General features: G+C 48.1%; 1 protein-coding gene across 20 annotated transcripts in view; it reads right to left on the bottom strand.

Moving 5' to 3' along the window:
• LOC122555472 (pleckstrin homology-like domain family B member 2) overlaps positions 1-18,448 on the bottom strand; it is a 242,555-nt gene that overhangs the window by 131,748 nt on the left and 92,359 nt on the right. For 19 of the 20 annotated variants that reach the window (XM_087993097.1, XM_087993101.1, XM_087993109.1 and 16 more), the window contains 3 exons: positions 18,161-18,283; positions 15,412-16,724; positions 6,137-6,634 (listed from right to left, as the gene is read on the bottom strand). In XM_087993097.1, the coding sequence (XP_087849223.1) occupies positions 6,137-6,634; positions 15,412-16,724; positions 18,161-18,283 (1,934 nt within the window). The remainder of the gene's footprint in view (positions 1-6,136; positions 6,635-15,411; positions 16,725-18,160; positions 18,284-18,448) is intronic. The other variant, XM_087993113.1, reaches the window with a different exon arrangement.

Here is an 18,448-nt window from a genome sequence, read left to right as displayed (position 1 = left end):
TTGTATAATGAAAGGGGAGCGGCCAGTTGGTTTGGTTTTGAAGGTAATATGGAAGAAGCTGACCCTCTCTCTCTCTCTCTCTCTCTGTTTGACTTTTCTCCTGTCAGATCCTCTGTTTGATATTACCTTTTGTGCCAAGCGGTGTTATGGGGGTTGTTGCAAGTATTGGGAACAGCATTACTAAATTGGGATAATCTGTTGGGTTTTCAGATCGGTTAAGTTATTCCATATTCTGTATTCTAACAGGTGAAAGGCTTAACAGACAATCAATTTTTCAATGTATAATTTCAGTTACATCACACTGCAAATTTTTGCTATAAATTCTGTGTGTTAGGATTGAGCCCTCCACTACCACCTGATGAAGGAGCGTCGCTCTGAAAGCTAGTGTGCTTCCAATTAAACCTGTTGGACTATAACCTGGTGGTGTGTCATTTTTAACTTTGTACACCCCAGTCTAACACCGGCATCTCCAAATCATGACCTGTCCTCTTTTGTTTGTGTATCACTCAGTAATCTTGTAAATAAATTCTGTTTTGTTTAAAACTAAGTGGTTTGACTAGCTGATTCTCTCCTGCAATATCCACTTTACACCTGCGTAAAACAACTAGCAAAGTTAGGGTCTGGGCTCCCTTCTTGGCCCGGCCTGGTCATGCTTGGAACTGCCCACATTTGCCAGCCTGGATTATGTGCTCAGCCACTTGGGAGTGGTGATTTTTGAGCTTAAAGTTTGGAAGGCAACTGACTGTGCCAGGTTTAAGCATTTGGACGAACTGCGTGCTGGTATTAGAGAGTCGAGGTGTAAGTAGGTCCCTCTATCGTAAACAGAAGACTGATCTCAGTTTAGTTTAACCTTCGTTCTCAAACACAGTCAGAGAGATGCCCTCAGGTCAGAGATGTCTCATTCCAGATGAGCTGAGGCAGCTCCAGAGCCTTCTGTGGTAAAGGAGGGAACCCTTTTCTCCACAGGGGAGTATTACCAAACCTGGAAGAAAACCCTTTACAACAGGCAGATCTCAACTGGGGTCAACCTCCAAGACGTGGAGTGGGACAGGAGCGTTGCACAGAGCAAAAGGCACCCTGCAGTGGGAAGATGAAACGGCTACAGATGCAACACAGGAAATAAAGCCATTTGAAAATGCAGAGGATTTACCGAGCGGGTGGTAACATTGCAACTTACTCCAGATAAAGTTAAAAATCACGCAACACCAGGTTATAGTCCAACAGATTTAATTGGAAGCACTAGCTTTCGGAGCGTCACTCCTTCATCAGGTGGTCGTACTCCAGATAAGTACAACTGGTGCTGGAAGATAATTCCTGTGCGATCATTAGTGACACTGCAGGGAGTATTATGAGAGACAGAGAGAGAGAGAGAGAGAGATATCTTTTGCCTTTTTTTTAAACCGGGGTGTCACGTTAGTGATTTTCCAATCCTCTGGGACCCTCCCCGATTCCAGTGATTCCTGAAAGATCACCATTAACACCTCCCTTGTCTCTTCAGCTATCTCCCTGAGAACTCTGGGGCGTGTTCCCTCAGGTCCAGGTGATTTATCCCCCTGCAGACCATTCAGTTTTTCTAGAAACTTCCCCTTGGTGATGATCACCATACTCAGCTCTACCCCCTCACTCTCCACCACAAGCTGCTCCAAAAAGCCATCTTGTAGACATTCCACAAATTCCCTTCTTTGCAATCCACGACCAACCTGATTTTCCCAGTCCACTTACATATTGAAATCCCCCACGATCACTATAACTTTGCCTTTCCCTACACAGCTTTTCTATCTCCTGGTGTATCTTGTGCCCCAGCTCCTGACTACTGTTTGGAGGCCTCTAGATAACTCCAACTCTGGTTTTTCAACCTTTGTGGTTCCTCAATTGTGATTCTACACCATCTGACCCTACTTCATTTCTCATTATTGATTTAGTTTCATTTCTTACTCATGAAGCAACCTCACCACCTCTGCCCACCTGCCTATCTTTACGTTAACTACGCAGCCTGGGGGTGTGTTCAAGCCTACCCCCATCCCCATCTTTCCCCAAGGACACCCAACCTTCTCCAATATCTTTGATATTCCATTCTCTTCCCTTCCCGCTTACAATTCTTACTGGAACACCCACTGGCTGTTCTCACCTGACGGCTGGCACACTCCATTGGCATTTGTGCCAATGGTTTTTTTTCAATGCTGAGCAACTGTGCGTAACAAGTTCCCCAAATCGGGGTAATCCCTATGTTATTCCTGAAACAACAGCTGTATTTCATCTCGAGCTGGAAAACACAGATTACATCAGGAACAACATCAGTTCTTTTTTTGAAGTCCAGGAGCAGGATAATTCTGATTGACCGCATAAGAAAGCAACACAACCACCAGGTCAGCTCCATTTTTATAAACTGATTCACTCAGATTTGTCAGCTTCCAAACTGTACAATGACTCTCTGACACATCTCGTAACGACCCTGCTCTTCCAGTGGCAAGCTTGCTTCAAGAGATCATAGAGTCAATAGAGATGTACAACAAGGAAACAGACCCTTCAGTCCAACCCGTCCATGCCGACCAGATATCCCAACCCAATCTAGTCCCACCTGCCAGTTTCCAGCCCATATCCCTCCAAACCCTTCCTATTCACATACCCATCCAAATGCCTTTTAAATGTTGCAATTGTACCAGCCTCCACCACTTCCTCTGGCAGCTCATTCCATACACGCACCACCCTCTCTGTGTGAAAAAGATGCTCCTTAGGTCTCTTTTATATCTTTCCCCTCTCACCCTAAACCTATGGCCTCTAATTCTGGATTCCCCCACCCGATGGAAAAGACTTTTTCTATCTATCCCATCCATGCTCCTCATAATTTTGTAAACCTCTATAAGGTCGTCCCTCAGCCTCCGACGCTCCAGGGAAAATAGCCCCTGTTCAGCCTCTCCCTGTAGCTCAAACCCTCCAACCCTGGCAACATCCTTTTCTGAACACTTTTAAGTTTCACAACATCTTTCCGATAGGAAGGAGACCAGAATTGCACGCAATATTCCAACAGTGGCCTAATCAATGTCCTGTACAGCCGCAACATGACCTCCCAACTCCTGTACTCAATACTCTGACCAATAAAGGTCATGGGGTCTGTAACTGCAATCAGTAGCAACTTACTCAAGAAACGTAACCTCCTCCTGTTCTGCATCTTTGATCCACCTGTCTCCCACATTCATTAATTCAGGTGTAATAATTTAAGTTAAACATGGGAAACTGAGTAAAAAAGTGTGGTGCTGGAAAAGCATGGCCAGTCAGGCAGCATCCGAGGAGCAGGACAGTCGACTACTTGAACAAAAGCACTTCATCAGGAATTGGAGGTGGGGGTGGGGGGGGGAGGGGGGGGGGGAAGGAGCGCCAAATGCCCTGGAAGATAAATGGGTGAGGGGTGGGGCTGGGGGAAAGGTAGCTGGGAATACGATAGGTGGATGAAGGTGGGGATGATTGTGATAGGTCCGAGTGGAGGAAATAGATGGGAAGGAAGAGGGTCAGGGAGGACAGCTCAAGAGGGCAGTACTGAGTTGGAAGGTTGGATCTGAGATAAGGTGGGGTGAGGGGAGATCAGGAAATTGGTGAAATCGACATTGACACCATGTGGTTGGAGGGTCCCGAGGCAGAAGATGAGGTGTTCTTCCTCCAGGCATCGGGTGGCTCGGATTTGGTGACGGAGGTGGCCTAGGACTTGCCTGGTCTTGATGGAGCGGGGGGAGGGGGTTGAAGTGTTTGGCCACAGGGTGGTGGAGTTGATTGGTGCAGGTGTCCCGGAGATGTTCTCTGAAACGTTCCTCAAGTTGGCGTCCTGTCTCCCTAATGTACAGAAGGCCACAATGGACACGGTGTTTGGAGGCGCAGGAAAATCTCTGCCAGATGTGGAAAGGACCTTGGGACCCTTGGATAGAGGTGAGGGGGGGAGGTGGTTGATGCAGGTTTTACACTTCTTACAGTGGCATCCAATTCAAATCCACTGACTCCCACAGCTACCTGGACTAAATTGCCTCCCACCCACCCCCGTAAAAAACTTACTCCCGATTCCTCCGCCTCTCCCGCATCTACTCCCTGGAGGACAAATTCTACTCCAGAACATCCCAGATGGCCTCCTACTTCAAGGATTTTAAATTTCCCCTCCCACGTGGTCATCAATGCCCTCCAGCACTTCTGCTCCACTTCCCGCACCTTTGCCCTCGAACCCCACCCCTCCACACGCAGTAAGGACAGAACCCCCCACCCAGTCCCCACCTACCTCCAGACACATTACATCATCCTCCACCATTTCCGCCACCTACAGTCAGACCCCACCACCAGAGATATATTTCCCTCCCCACCCCTATCTGCGTTCTGCAGAGGCCATTCCCTCTGCGAGCCCCTCGTTAGATACACGCCCCTCGCCAGCCTAACCTCCACTCCCAGCACCTTCCCTTGCCACCGCAAGAGGAGTCAAACCTGCGCCCACACCTCCCCCCAAAGGATCCTCCCATAGAGATTTTCCTGCACCTCTAAACACCTCAACACAAGGAGCAGTTGAGGACTTTGGGTTTCTTCTGCTGTATTTTAGAAGGATGAGGGGAGAATCTCATTGAAAGTTAGAGAATACTGGATAGACCAAACATGGAGGAGATGCTTTCACGAGTAGGAGAGACCAGGCACAGCCTCAGAATGAGGGGACGACCCTTTAAAATTGTGGTGAGAAGTAATTTCTTCAGCCAAAGTTTGGTGAATCTGTGGAAATCATTGCTGCCGAGGGCTGTGGAGGCCATGGCATTGTGTTTAAAACCGAGATAGATAGGTTGTTGATTAGTAAGAGGATCAAGTATTATGAGGAGAAGGCAGGGAATTGAGAAACGCATCAGCCATGATTGAATGGCAGTGCAGACATGTGGGACAAATGGCCGAACTCTGCTCCAATATGTTATGGTCTTATCAAAACTCAAGCCCCTCACTCAGGCTGACACTCTAATGTCATAATGAAGGTGTACAGCACTGTCACAGGAACCACTTCGCAGTGGTGACGTTAAACTATGGTCTTGTCTGCTCTCTCAGGAGGACAGGTAGTTACCCTGGATGGTGTGACGTTTTCCTGGTGTTCCATGCCAATGTCTCAGCTGTCATTGTCAACGCCTGGCACTGTAACTCTGAACGTCACCTGGTGCAAACCAACTCAGCCAACCCCACTGTCGCACAACTTGGTTTTGCATTTCCCTCTTCGGCAGGACAACTAGATCTGAATTTGTTGTTCCTGCTCGGAAGACTGAATATTCAGAGCCGCTGAAATCAGATGTTTATGGAGTGATAATCTTGGCTTATTCTAGTTAACAGTCACCTCTTGTACAGTGTGCCTCCTCCTGTGCTGTATATATCTACTGTTCATTGGGATCGGAAGAGTGCTGCCAATTCACACCATTCCAATTTGGAACAACAGCTATCAATGTACCACTGCTTGATCGCCCAGTATTTCACACTCTGCTGTCACTTAACACCCATCAGATGAAACGTGTATCACGCCAAATACGTGCTAAGTGACAGCTAGAACTGTGAACAGCTGAACATAACACCGCCTTAAGAGGCTGAGCAGAGAAAACAGATATCAAACAGCCTAAAACACACAACTTCCAAAACTAAACACACAAGTTGTTGCTGGAAGAAAAACTGACGTGTTGAACTCATCTTCTTGCATCCATCAGGACTAAAGTTACAAGAATACTAAATCCCCCAAAAACAGGGCGCCAATCGCCTGGCAAGTGGACTCTCATTGGTCGAGATGTTGCCACGGAGAATGCACCAGGGATCAGTGAATTTTTGCTTAAATTCAAATGAGGCAAGTCAAGATTTCAATTGGTGTTGGGCAGTGATACAAAGCAGATAGTTGGTAATCATAAGTCATTCCACACCCTATGCTTTTCCTTGTGCCATTTAATTTGGCAGGTGGGAGCCCATTTGCCGCTGCCCATACCACTGAGGTCTAGCTTCATCTCCTCCTCCACCTCACCCCCTTGCGTTTGAGAGGACCCCCAGACCTCCAGCAATGGCTGTGGTCAGGACTGATGCTTCACTCTGGGGACCTGCTGCAAGTCCGCCACCAGGAAAATGCCCAGCCTCACGCAGGACAGAAAATAAAACTCACCGCGTTGTAGATGTCATTACAGACCCCTGCCTCCACAAGGTCAGCAAACGGAACCGTCCTGTCTGGAGCGTCCCTCATCAGCTGGCGAGGTGCCCTGGGAGAGGGAGAGGAGGATGGGGAGTCAGCCGAATGCCTCAGAGAACGCTCGGCCGGACTGGAAGACAGCAGTTGGAAAGACCTCCCGGAATGGGGACGGTTGAACTCGGCATAGCCATCCCCTTCTGGGGCACCCGGCTGTCTGGCTGACCTTCGGTCAGGTGGGCTGAAATCATAGGCGGAGGACGAGCCGTGATAGGGTCTTGCAAAAGCCCTCGCCTCTGCCTCATTGCACTCACTGGGCTCCAGTTGCGGGGAGTGCACTCTGCTTGGCGACAGGGCCAGTTTCTGGAGCTCCTCGCCAATCTTCTCGATGTTGCTCACCACCGCCCCTGCTGTGCTCTCATCTGCCTTATTGTATTCCGAGCAGAGGTTCAGGATTGTCTCCAGCCGCTGTTGTTCCTGCAAGAACACAAGGCCACCCACAGTTAGGGAATCCGTCAAGCATTTGGACCAGGAACCAATCATTAACCTCCACTGTTCCTTTCAACTAGATCATGGTAGCACTTCAACTCCACTGGTCAGCCTTATACCTGGATGTACTTACCTGGCAAAAAGCTACAGTTAGGCTGTTAGACTCGCAGGTCAAAAGGTCACATTTTCAAATCCCTTGCAATTGGATCACATTCGAGTTGGTAAACTGCAACTAGTGGAATGGCCAGATATTCGTGACAGGCCTCAAGTATTTACATTAGATTCTCGACAGTGTGGAAACAGGCCCTTCGGCCCCAACAAAGTCAACACCGACCCTCCAAAGAGTAACCCATTTCCCTCTGACTAATGCTCCTAACACTATGGGGCAATTTAGCCTGGCCAATTCACCTGACCTGCACATCTTTGGACTGTGGGAGGAAACCCACGCAGACACGGGGAGAATGTGCAAACTCCACACTGACAGTCACCCGAGGCTGGAATCGAACCAGGGACTCTGGTGCTGTGAGGCAGCAGTGCTAACCACTGAGCCACTGTGCCGCCCTGTCATTTACAATGACATGGATAAAGAAACTATGATATACTGTAACCAAATTTACTGATGATACAATAGTAGGGAAAAAAAAAAGTTGTGACATGGACACAGGTTATGGGTAGGTGAAATGAGTGGGCAAATAACTGGCAGATGCAGTTTAACGCAGTAAGATATGACGCTGGCCTTATCGGCAGCAAGAATAGAAAAGGGGAATATTATTGAAATGGAAAGAGACTGCAGACTGCTGCAGGACAGAGGGATCTGGGTATCCTGGTACATAAACCATGAAAAGTTATTCAGCAGCTAACATCTAGGGGGGGAGATAATGGCCTCAATGGATTTGAATCCAGCAAATGGTGGAACTTGAATTCAATTCTTAAAATCTGGAACTCACGGGTCTAATGATGACTATGACACCACTGTCAATTGCGAGAAAAATCCATCTAGTTTACAAATGTCCTTCAGGGAAGGAAACTGCTGTCCTGACCTGGTCTAGCCTAGATGTTATTCCAGACCCAGACCGATGTAATTGACTCTAACTTGCCCTTTGCCGAGTTAGGGATGGGCGATAGATGCTAGCTTAGCATAAATTTTTTTAAAAAGTTGCAGCAAGTCATTGGGAATGCCAGCCTTTATTCTAAGAAGGTTATGGAATTTAATAACAGGGAATTCCTTCAATAACTACTTGGGATTGTGGTGAGAGCATACCAGGATTACTGCTTGCATGTTTGGTCTCCTCATTAAAGGAAAGATACTCAGGCATCAGAGGGAGTTCAGGGAAGACTCAATAAGCTGACTCCAGGGATGAAGAGATTCGATGAAAAGTTGAGCAGCTGGGACTGATTCTTCTCAACTCCAGTGACCGTGAGAGGTGATCTTTTCGAAAGATCTAAAATCTGAGGGGACTCAACAGGGTAGCTGCTGAGAGGATGTGACTTTTCTTGGAGAATCTAGAACGTGTCACCAGTTTAAAAACTGGCGCTCTCCCATTTAAGACGGAGTTAAGGAGGACCTTCTGTCAGATGGTGGTCTTTGGAATTCTCTGCACTTGACAGTCAAACAGGCAAGGCCATTGAATATATTTATGGCTGAGTTTGACAAAGTTTTGATTTACCAGGAAATCAAGAGAATGGAGGAAAGTGGAAAGGAACTGGAATTTGGGGACGCAATTGGATTAGGCATGACTTTACTGAATTGTCGATAAGGAGCTGAATAGCCCTCGCTTGTGACTATTTCTCATGCCTTATCCATTGGGTGGGGAAAATGCCAGCAGCGGGCAGCCTTGGCATCACCAGTCTAAAGTCACCTCCCTTTCCTAAGCCTCCGACACCTCCCAGTAATAAATGGGGAGGGTCATCAAGGGAGGTTGAGGGTGGGCAGTGGTCACCAGGTCTTTTGCTGCAAACCCAGCATTGGTGTTTGAGGGAAAGCAGGGTCCTCGACACCATCTGAGGCTCACCAAACAGCTATTGTGAATAATTGGTGTTCAAGCATGTTTATCTGATTGTGGCAACGCTGAAAACCCAAAAGGCCTACCCCGTATCCTTCAATTGTGACCCTCAGTCAACCAGAGTAACCTTTCCTGCACTTAGCCTAACTGGACCTGTTCGAATTTTATAAGTACTTGATGTGCAATTAATGCTGGACAGCCAGTGGTGCTCACATCTGTAAATGAATCAATAAGGAAAATAAAGCACACAAATCTATTTAACAGGCATTAAGGCCTCAGTGAAAAACCTCACAGCTGGCGCTTCGCAAATTGCTGTCAACAACTTGTTCGACTCACCTCACATGACGACAATGGACCTTCCAGGGGATTAAACCTCATCTTGATCGTTTCCCCTCTTGAGTTAATTAAAATACTGATCAGCAGGTAGGCCTCAGCACCTTCCTTCTCACCCAGATTTCCAATCTTTTCTTCAGCAAACTAGCAGCAAGCATAAAAATGCATCGATCTCAACCCTCCCTCTGGTAACCAACGGTGCGGACCAAGCTGATATTCTCACCCGACATCATCACATCCGCTCTGACTTTTCTAAATCAACGTACAGTAAAAACCTCGTGTGGTTAAACAGAGCCTGGAACAACTGGGCAAGTGTAACACTATATCCAAACAGACTGGCCTTGGGATCCAATGTCGGTGGTGGGAGTGTGTGGGGGTGGGAGGTTTATGTGTAAATATAGGAGCTCAGTGAGTGTGAGCTTCCGTTCAGCCAAATTTTAAACCTGATCCACCAGGAGTTTCAGGCATCCAGGCTATGTCCAGGGGCCCTTCTCTTTTTGTTTCAGGGCCTCCACCCGGTCCAGCATTATCACTCCCGGTTGCTAGATCATTTGCTTTCCAGTCACTGGGGCGATGCAGCCTTGAGGCATCCCCCTTTCACAGCAGTGATTCCACAGACCCGCTCAGATCGGTGAGCTGCAAGCAGCAGCTGGGAGGATGCCCGTGCACAGCACAAATGATTTGGGTCTGTGTCACTCCATCAGAAGCTGGACGCCGCGGTGCCAGTGCTGTGGAGAATTCCCGAACACCACATCCCTTTTCGAGGGTGCACACGCATTTGGCAGGAGATATAGGTACAACCTCCTTCAGATACAAACATCAATTGCAGGAGAAACACAGAGTCTGGCACTATCGGTGGAGGGAGGAGATGCTGTCAGCCCTCGTGCCTCTTGTCAGCATTTCCTGTTATTAGTTCCCGAGTATTTTGCATTTCCAGCTACCCTGCAATCCCAGTAATGCTGCTTCCCTCCGTTCCACAGGGGGATTGACATTGGAGGACTGACCCTGATCCATCACACTCCCTCCTGGTTCAATGGCTCCACTGGAACCGCTCCACCAACATGTTGCCTCAACACGGCTGTGACCAGGGCTACGTGATAATTATTTTACACCACATATTCAAGTGGTAGGGTTAGATTACAACAACCACTATTTATTTACAACATATATTAGTGGCTTGGATGAGGGAAGTGAATGCATTATCGAGAAGTTTGCAGATGACAAAATAGGGGGAAGTGACAAGGGTGACATCTCTCCCCACAGATACAGAGTTTCTCAAGTGTTGCCTGATTCTACAGACGGTCGGCATCGGCAGTATTTCGCTTTCATCCAGAGTAAAGATTGCCCAGTTAGGACAGGGATAAGGAGGAATCCCGTCTCTCACAGGGTGGTGAATCTGTGGCATTTGTTACTGGGGAGGGCTGTCGAGGCCGAGTTGTGAGGAATATTCAAGGCTACAATGGACATTTATAATCAGTAAGGGGACCAAGGATTATGGTGAAAATGCAGGAAAGTGGAGGCGAGAATGATCAGATCAGCCATGGTTTCACAGAATGGCGAGCAGACTCCGATGGGATAAATGAGCTACTGCTGAAACATCTTAAGGTGCCACATGTATAGGCACCATTCACATGATAAAAATATCCCGTAAGAGCATTTTAAAATGTGACACCCAGCTATACAAGGATATTAGATCACAGAGGAGAAAGTGAGGACTGCAGATGCTGGAGATCAGAGCTTAAAAATGTGTGTTGCTGGAAAAGCGCAGCAGGGTCAGGCAGCATCCAGGGAGCAGGAAAATCGACGTTTCGGGCATAAGCCTGAAGAAGGGCTCATGCCCGAAACGTCGATTTTCCTGCTCCTTGGATGCTGCCTGACCTGCTGTGCTTTTCCAGCAACACATTTTTAAGTATTAGGTCACAGAAGCAGGTTTTAATGAGTGTCTTAAGAGAGGGAAATGGCGCAAAGACAGAATTCCAGAGCTTGGGACCTGGTCAGCTGACGGCAGATGATGGAGTGACTATAATCGGGGAGAAACATGGAGTCAAAATTAGAGGAATGCTGAGATCTTAGAGCGTTGTGGAAATGAAGGAGAATACAGGCACTGCGAAGGGGAAAGCCCAAGGAAGAATTTGAAAAACAGGATGAGAATTTTTTTTTAAAAAATCAAGATGTTGTTTGGAATGGAGCTGGAGCAGGGGGAGAGCTAAGGGTACAGACTGGCTGCAAATTAAGGCACAGGAAACAGCATCTTGGATAATCTCAAGTTTCCAGAGGATTGTGTGTCCAGAGAGGAGCCAGGAGTGTGTGGGAATAGCCGAGTCTGGGGTTAGATGAAAATTTCAGCAGCAAATGATCCGAGAACGGGGCAACATCATATAGGTGGAAATTACTGGTTTCAGTGAGAACATTGGAAGCTAATCATGGGATCAAATGTGACGCCAAAGTTGTGAAGAGACGTGTAGGCTGATGATTGGAGACCATGGGGGAGTGGAGAGAGATATTGATGATGAGATACAGCTAGGAACTATCGGTATATATGTGAAAACTATCACTGTAAGTAAGTTAGCTTGCTGAGCTGGAAGATAGATAGGGTGTGTTTATTGATGGAGTTCTGGTTAGAATGCCAGGCCTCTTGTGCGTGTCTTTGTTTGGCCTGTCCTAGGATGTATGTGTTGTCCCAGTCAAAGTGATGTCCTTCTTTGTCTGTATGTATGAAAACTCCCTTGAAAATAAAAGAACTGGAAGTGACATCACCCACTTTAAGAAACCAAGGCCTATAAATAGAGAGGTGGGACATACCACCAGCGCTTCACCAGAGACTCTCACTGATGATGTTACCTAGTCATGGTGACGAAACCTCTGAAAACAAACCTTCCAGCTCAGCCAGCTAACTTACAGACTTAACAATCTGAGCTACAAATCTTCCCAAAAATTGCTAAGTATCACTGTGCTTGTGGATGAACGCCAGAAGGGTAGTGTGGGGGTGAACAAGGATAGACCCGTGGGGGAATAATAGCACAGGAACAGGAGGAGGTGCTAATCCCACTGAGTCTAGAGCTATGATTAGATGGAGAAAAACAGAAGGAGAGTAGACTTAGCCAGTGGAGAGGGGTTGGGGGAGGATGACGTGGTCACTGTGTCAAAAGCTGCAGATGGTCACGAAGCGTGAGGGGGAGACGTTTACCACTGTCATATTGTAATTTTCATAAGAGTTGTTTTAGTACTGTGACAAGGGAGAAACCAAATGGCAGGGATTCGAAAACTGAGTCCTGGGCAAGATATGAATGATTTGGAAGACAACATTACATTCAACAAAGTTTGCACTGAACTGATGTTTTTGAGGGACGAGGAGACCGTCAGGACTGCAGATGCTGGAAGCCAGAGTCAATAGTGTGAAGCTGGAAAAACATAGCAGGTCAGGCAGCACCCTCCCTGACGAAGGGTTTTGGCCCGAAACATTGCCGTTCCTGATCCTCCCATGCTGCCTGACCTGCTGCGCTTTTCCAGCTTCACATCAGTTGACTCTGATGCTTTTGAGTCGTCGGGTAATGAGCAACAGATTTAAAAGGAGAGCGGGACAACTCCTGAAGAGAAAGGTCCATTCACAATAATCAGCTGGAGCTGAGGATCAGGAGGGCAAATTGGCTGGTCAGCAGTTTAGTGGGAAGGATGCAAAAGTTGGGTCTCATGGTTAAGATGAGAAAGAGAGAAGAGAATGAAGGGAAAAAGCTTAAAACATTGGTCATCACAGAACTCACTGTTATAGGTAAAGTCTCAGATTCCCGCATCCCTCTGGATTAAAAAAATATTTTCTTCACATCCCCTCTGCCCTACTAAAGTTACTTCCCATTTGTCCTGTATTTATTCTTTGACAGGATGCAGGTAAAACTGTTACCCTAATTATCCCTGGGCTGAGTAGCTTGCTGAGAAGATCAGGGCAGTTTAGTGACAATCCCATTGCTGAGTCTGGAGTCACATCGAGGCTAGAATAGATGAGGACAGAAGATCTCCTTCCCTAGAGGACATTGCCAAACCAAATCAACTTTTACCATAATTGACGATAGTTGTCGTGGTTATTATCACTGAGAATAGTTTTTACATTCTAGATTTAAGAACAAAATTTAAATTCCACTAGCTGTTGTGCTGGGATTTAAACCAATATTCCCTGGGCATTAGCCTGGCAACTGTACCTGAACCTGCAACAAGTCCAGCTCAGCAGCACAAAGATCTGAACCCTTCCAAACCAAAATTCAAAGCGTGAGGAATATTAAACTTCTACTAATTTATGACTCAGTCAATCGAACTAATAAAAATGCAAGATGTTTCTCAACTATAAACAAATCTTTTTTCCCCTCTACTCCTTGATGCCTTTAAAATCTAAACATCTATCTCTTTCTTGAATACGTTCAGTACTTAGCCTCCACAGCCTTATGTGGTAGAGAATTCCACAAGTTCACTATCCACTGAGTTCAGGAATGGTTCCTCATTTCAGTCTGAAATGGTCTACTCCATATCCCGAGTCTCCCCAACCAGGCAAAATATTCTCCCTGCATCACTTCAATCAAATCCCCTCTTATCCTCCTAAACTCTAGTGAACACAGGCTCTGTTGAACAAATCTCTCCTCATGGGACAGACCTGTCACCCCGAGAATGAGTCGAGTGAACCTCTACTGCATTCTCTCCGTGACAAGTTTATCCTTCCTTCGGTAGGAAGGCCAAGGGAGTACTCTCAAGCTACACATCCTTACGACTCTTCAAATTCATTGACTGATGAGGATCCTTTCAAAGTATTAACAGTGCTCTTTCGCAAGTGATTTCCAAAGAAATTTGAATGTCAATTCTTTTTGGAAGTAGGGACTCGTTCTTCCAAGAAAAGACTACTTGTCAAAGCCTTTTTGAAAAACCGTTTGACAGTCGAGATTCTTCTGAAAGAGCAGACAGACAGAAACAGGCAGACAGACAGAGACAAGCAGACAGAGGGAGAGGAGCGGTTTCCATCACCCTGTACTTTATTACTTTTTATTTGGTTCATTCGCACACAATTAAACAATAATTATTTTCCCGGCACCAATCAGGACACATTCGCTTCACTGTCTCTGAGCAGATCTGTTCAAAATTTCTTTCCAAATCCTTTCAAGCCCCAGAAACCCCATCACACTGTGCTTCAGATAGAGAGGCTGAGCGGGATAGAGAGGCTGAGACAGGCTAGGAAAGACAGAGAGAAAAAAAATTACAATGGTGAGAGAATCAGTTATATTGAAAAGTGGTGGATTTCTTCTTGTTGTTCACAAGATTAACGTAAGCTGTTTATTTATCAAAATGCACTGAGTGAGGTCACAGACTTATAGATACCTTTAGAACTTGAGGATAATATAATGTAAATGATGCCCTTTAGCTAAAATGATCAGAATGATAGTAAAAAATAGCTAAGCAGCAGAAATTCTCACTCTTGGTGAGGCAGTAGAAATGGTATTTTTCTCAGTGAAAATATCGGGAGAAATTTTAAAGCAGGATTCAGTAGCAACACCCATTGAGTGCTTTATCAAAATAAGCCACTTTACAATAGCATTCACTTGACTGAAGAGAGACTGAGGATCGATATTGCAATTTTAAAGTAGATTCTGGAGAATGACGTAGTCTCTACGTTGAAATGAGTGGACAGCCACTATCAGCCATCCAACAGCTGAGGATGAGGAAAGGAAAAAAACTAGAAGAAATACTGGAAAAGAATGCTTGGAAATCTGATGTACATAAATATAACAAGATATATAAGCATTTTGTCATTTTTTTAATTCTTGATTTCCAAACTAATTTACTTGTAGAAATGAAAATGAATTACATCATTTAATAGGATCTGGGAGCGATGCATGAAACTAAATGGAATTAGGGAAGAGGTAATGGTCATGGGAATTAAGGGATAATTGGAGGAAAACTTTCCTGGATGGAGAGTGAACAAGTAATCAGTGTATTTTGGAATTTTACGAAGTGTAAATTGGAATAAAACTCCAGCTAAAGAAACATATGAAGGGACTTTGTCTATCCAAACTCTGAGGCTCCACAGTCATTGCTGCCTCAGAGCTCAGGACCCCAAAGTTCCGGCACTTTCCACCGCTCTCTGGAAAGTGGGAACAGCTGAAGATATCAGTGATTCTCAAACTCTCAATGGACCATCAGCAGAGTTACTGAAGCCAAAGCCCAAGTCAATCTAAAAAGAAATGAGAATGATGGAGATCCAAAACAAAAACAAAAATCGCTGGAGAAACTCAGCAGATCTCGGACGCATCTGTGGAGGCAGAAACAGAAGTTCAGGTTTCGGGTCCAATGGCCCTGCATTCTTTCCACAGATGCTGCCAGACCTGCTGAGTCTCGACAGCAATTTCTCATTTGTGGTTCCCAGGTTAATCTCCTCTGGGTCCATGCACTCACCAGACGTTCCATTTCCTGTTCGCGGAGCCTCTCTTCCTTCTGCTGTTGGTGGTAACCCAGGAGCTCCTCCTCGTTGCCCCCGATCGAGCTGATGCTGTTGGTGCGCCGGCGGAAGGCAGGGGGCGACGCCGATCGCAGGCCGGGCACTGAGACCGCTGGCTTCCCCGCATCGCCCACCGGCGGACTGCCCCAGCCCCTGAGGGATTGGTCGAGGCTCTCTAGAGGGAAGGCACTCCCTCCGTTCTGGAGCTCCTTCCTCCCAGGGGTGTCGAAGGGACTGTCCGGCACCTGGCCCGGAGGGGAATGGGGCGAAGCCAGGGCGATCTTCTGAGCCACCCTTGGGCTCCCTGAAGCACGGTGCTCTTCCAGTCCTTCACCGGCGATACTGGTTTGGCCGGACTGGGAGTAAAAAGATTCCTTCATGGGTAAAGGGAAATACCTCGGAGTCAATTCCCTGGATTCGTCCGTGGCAGTCCGGGCCTGCTGGATGGACGTGAAGGGGGTCAGGTGGCAGTCCCCGGCCCGGTGCAGCTTGGGCAGAGAGCGGCTGTGCACCCCGGTGAGCCGGAGAGAGGTCCCAGAGCTCTCCCTCACCCGAGGGCCACACCCAAGAGCCCCGTCGCCGACGGCAACCCTCTCGCGGCCGGGGGCGTAGGAATCGACGGGGCTACAGGACAGGTAGAGCCTCCGGGCCAGCCGGGGGCTCGACGGCACACTGGCCGACTCCTTCCCGCGGTCAGCCGCGGCGGCACGCAGGAGCCCGCCGCCACACCGGGCACTTCCCGCCGATAACGTCAAGTCGTCCCATGCGGCCCGCCGGGAGAGGCTTTCCCCGCAACCGAAGCCGGGAGACCGCGATCCGTTCCACAACTCCGGCTGCCTCCTCCGCCTTGACCCCATTCCCCCCCGGTAGGCCTCAGAGTAAAAGGAGCAAACCGTCGGTGACGGGGGGCTGTGCGGGGGAGGTGGAGAACCAGCTGAGCTCAACGGCGACCTGGAAGGGAAAAACCGCTGGAAGGCACCGCCGGACGGCCAGTCCGTCAAAATGGGTGAATACGGCGGGTACGGTGGAGGCATGGCAAGGCGGCTGCTGGTGGTTCTGGCCGTGAATCGCCTCCCGTCGGCGTTTAGCTCCTCAGAGGAGCTCCTGCTCTGGCCCTCCGAGCACGGCACGACGCGGGTCATCGTCGTCAGGCTGAGCGACTCGTGAGGGGCGTTGTCCTCCCAGTTACCACGGCAACTGCGTTCAAATCCCAATAGTCTGGAGGGTGGGCTCTGTGCCAATGCCTGGCGCTCCCTGGCACTGGGAAAATCTGTCATCGAAATAGAATAATAATTGTATTAGGAGCAGATTTTGGGGCTGCGTCTTTCTCAGATGTCCAAATATTGTTTGGGAGGGGTGGCGGTACTGGACCGGGAGGAGGTAGGGTGTGGTCGGCGATGGATGGATGGGGGTGGTGGAGGGCAGGGAACATGGGATGGGCTGGTGATGGACACGAGATGGGGGGGGTGGAGGAAGGGGATGAGGGCTGGGGGACACTTGAGGGGGTGGGGGATGTTGAGGGGGAAGCAGAAGAGGCGGGATGGGGTGTGTGCAAGAGGAGGGGAGGAAGGTGAATGGATAGGGGATGGGCTGGATGAAGGGGGAGGGGGGAGTGGATGAAAGGGGATGGGTGTAGTGCAGGACAGGGAACGGGGGTTGGAGGACACGGAGGGGTGTGGAGGACAAGGGAAGAGGTGGAGGACGCAGGAGGGGATTGGAGGACTCGGGGGTGGGCATGAAGGACGCGGGAGGGGTTGGAGGACAGGGGAAGGGTGGGTGTGGGTTGGTTAGGTGAGGGAAAGGACAGTGTGGGATGGAAGTGCAATGGAGGTGATGGGGTGGTTGTAGTTGGGGCTGTGAGAGAAGCAGTATGAGTACATGGGTTGGTACAGGGAGGGGGTGTCTGGGTGCAATGGACTCTACCACCCCCAGAGAGGAGCACGGGAGCTTTAGGAGGGTAGGCAAGGGGTCAGGTTTGTTTTCAGAACAATGACTGAGGGGTGGGGAGGCAGATGCAAAGCCTCAACATTTAAAATTGCACATTGTAAAAGCTACACACAAAATTAAGAATGAAAATGTACCTCATCAGCTCAATGCAGACAATTAAGGGATAATGGGTCCCTTCCATTTTAAAAAAAACTGACCATGCACCGTATAACAATTTTCCCACTCTGACCCCATTTGAAGGTTCAAGAATTCTCACGTGGCCCCAGAGTTTGTGAGCAAGACTGGAATGGCAGCCACTGAGCCACCGTGCTGTGCCCCTTGCCACTGCACTGAAGCTTAGGTCAAAAAGCCAACAGCAAAAAGGTTTAGGAAACTATCCAGGAGCTATGAGGGGGGGAGTGTTGATATCTAGGACTAGCTAACGACAGCAGGAATGGCTCTCAGTTTCTCAAAGATAAACAGGAAAACACAAGTATCTCAGTGAGCGAAACTCCTTCGCTGAGAATTTTTCTTTAGAAACGCTGAGCTGGTGAAGAATGCTGCAGGTGTGGGTTGTATTGGTGGAACTGGGGAACTGGACTCTGCAAAGAGGCAGATTAAAATCATTTCAAAATCAGACAGACAACTGGAACAGTGCATCTTCAAACAAGAAAAGCATTCCCTTGCGCTTTGATGGACAATGCAGCCCACCACTGCCCCCTATGGGATTCGGCAGAGATAACCATGACCAGAGCCGAGTATCCCTGAGCTGTCTCTTACCTGGCATGAAGCTGGGTGAGGAGATTAAGATCTCGTTGTCGGGCTTCATGTTTTTGATCCGTCTGGCTTCGATGGGATGGTTGAACCGGAAGTAGTTTGACTGACCCAAGCACAGAATGCAACCTGGAGTAAATGAAGCCAGAAAATGGGTTATCAATCATTCTGTTAGGGAGCTCCTTCTTCTTCGGCACTTCCAGTTTGGTGACTCATCCTGGATAAGCATGTGACGATCAACAATTTGCTCTGAGCCTGCATGGGTCAGAGTGCAGAGCACGAAGCCAGCGAGTA

Source organism: Chiloscyllium plagiosum, unplaced genomic scaffold (genome assembly GCF_037043375.1).
Source record: "Chiloscyllium plagiosum isolate Xiang-an unplaced genomic scaffold, Cpla_swu_hap1 HiC_scaffold_12, whole genome shotgun sequence".
Lineage (NCBI taxonomy): Eukaryota > Metazoa > Chordata > Chondrichthyes > Orectolobiformes > Hemiscylliidae > Chiloscyllium > Chiloscyllium plagiosum.
Note: the sequence above shows the minus strand (reverse complement) of the source record. Positions and strands in the feature narration are given on the sequence as shown.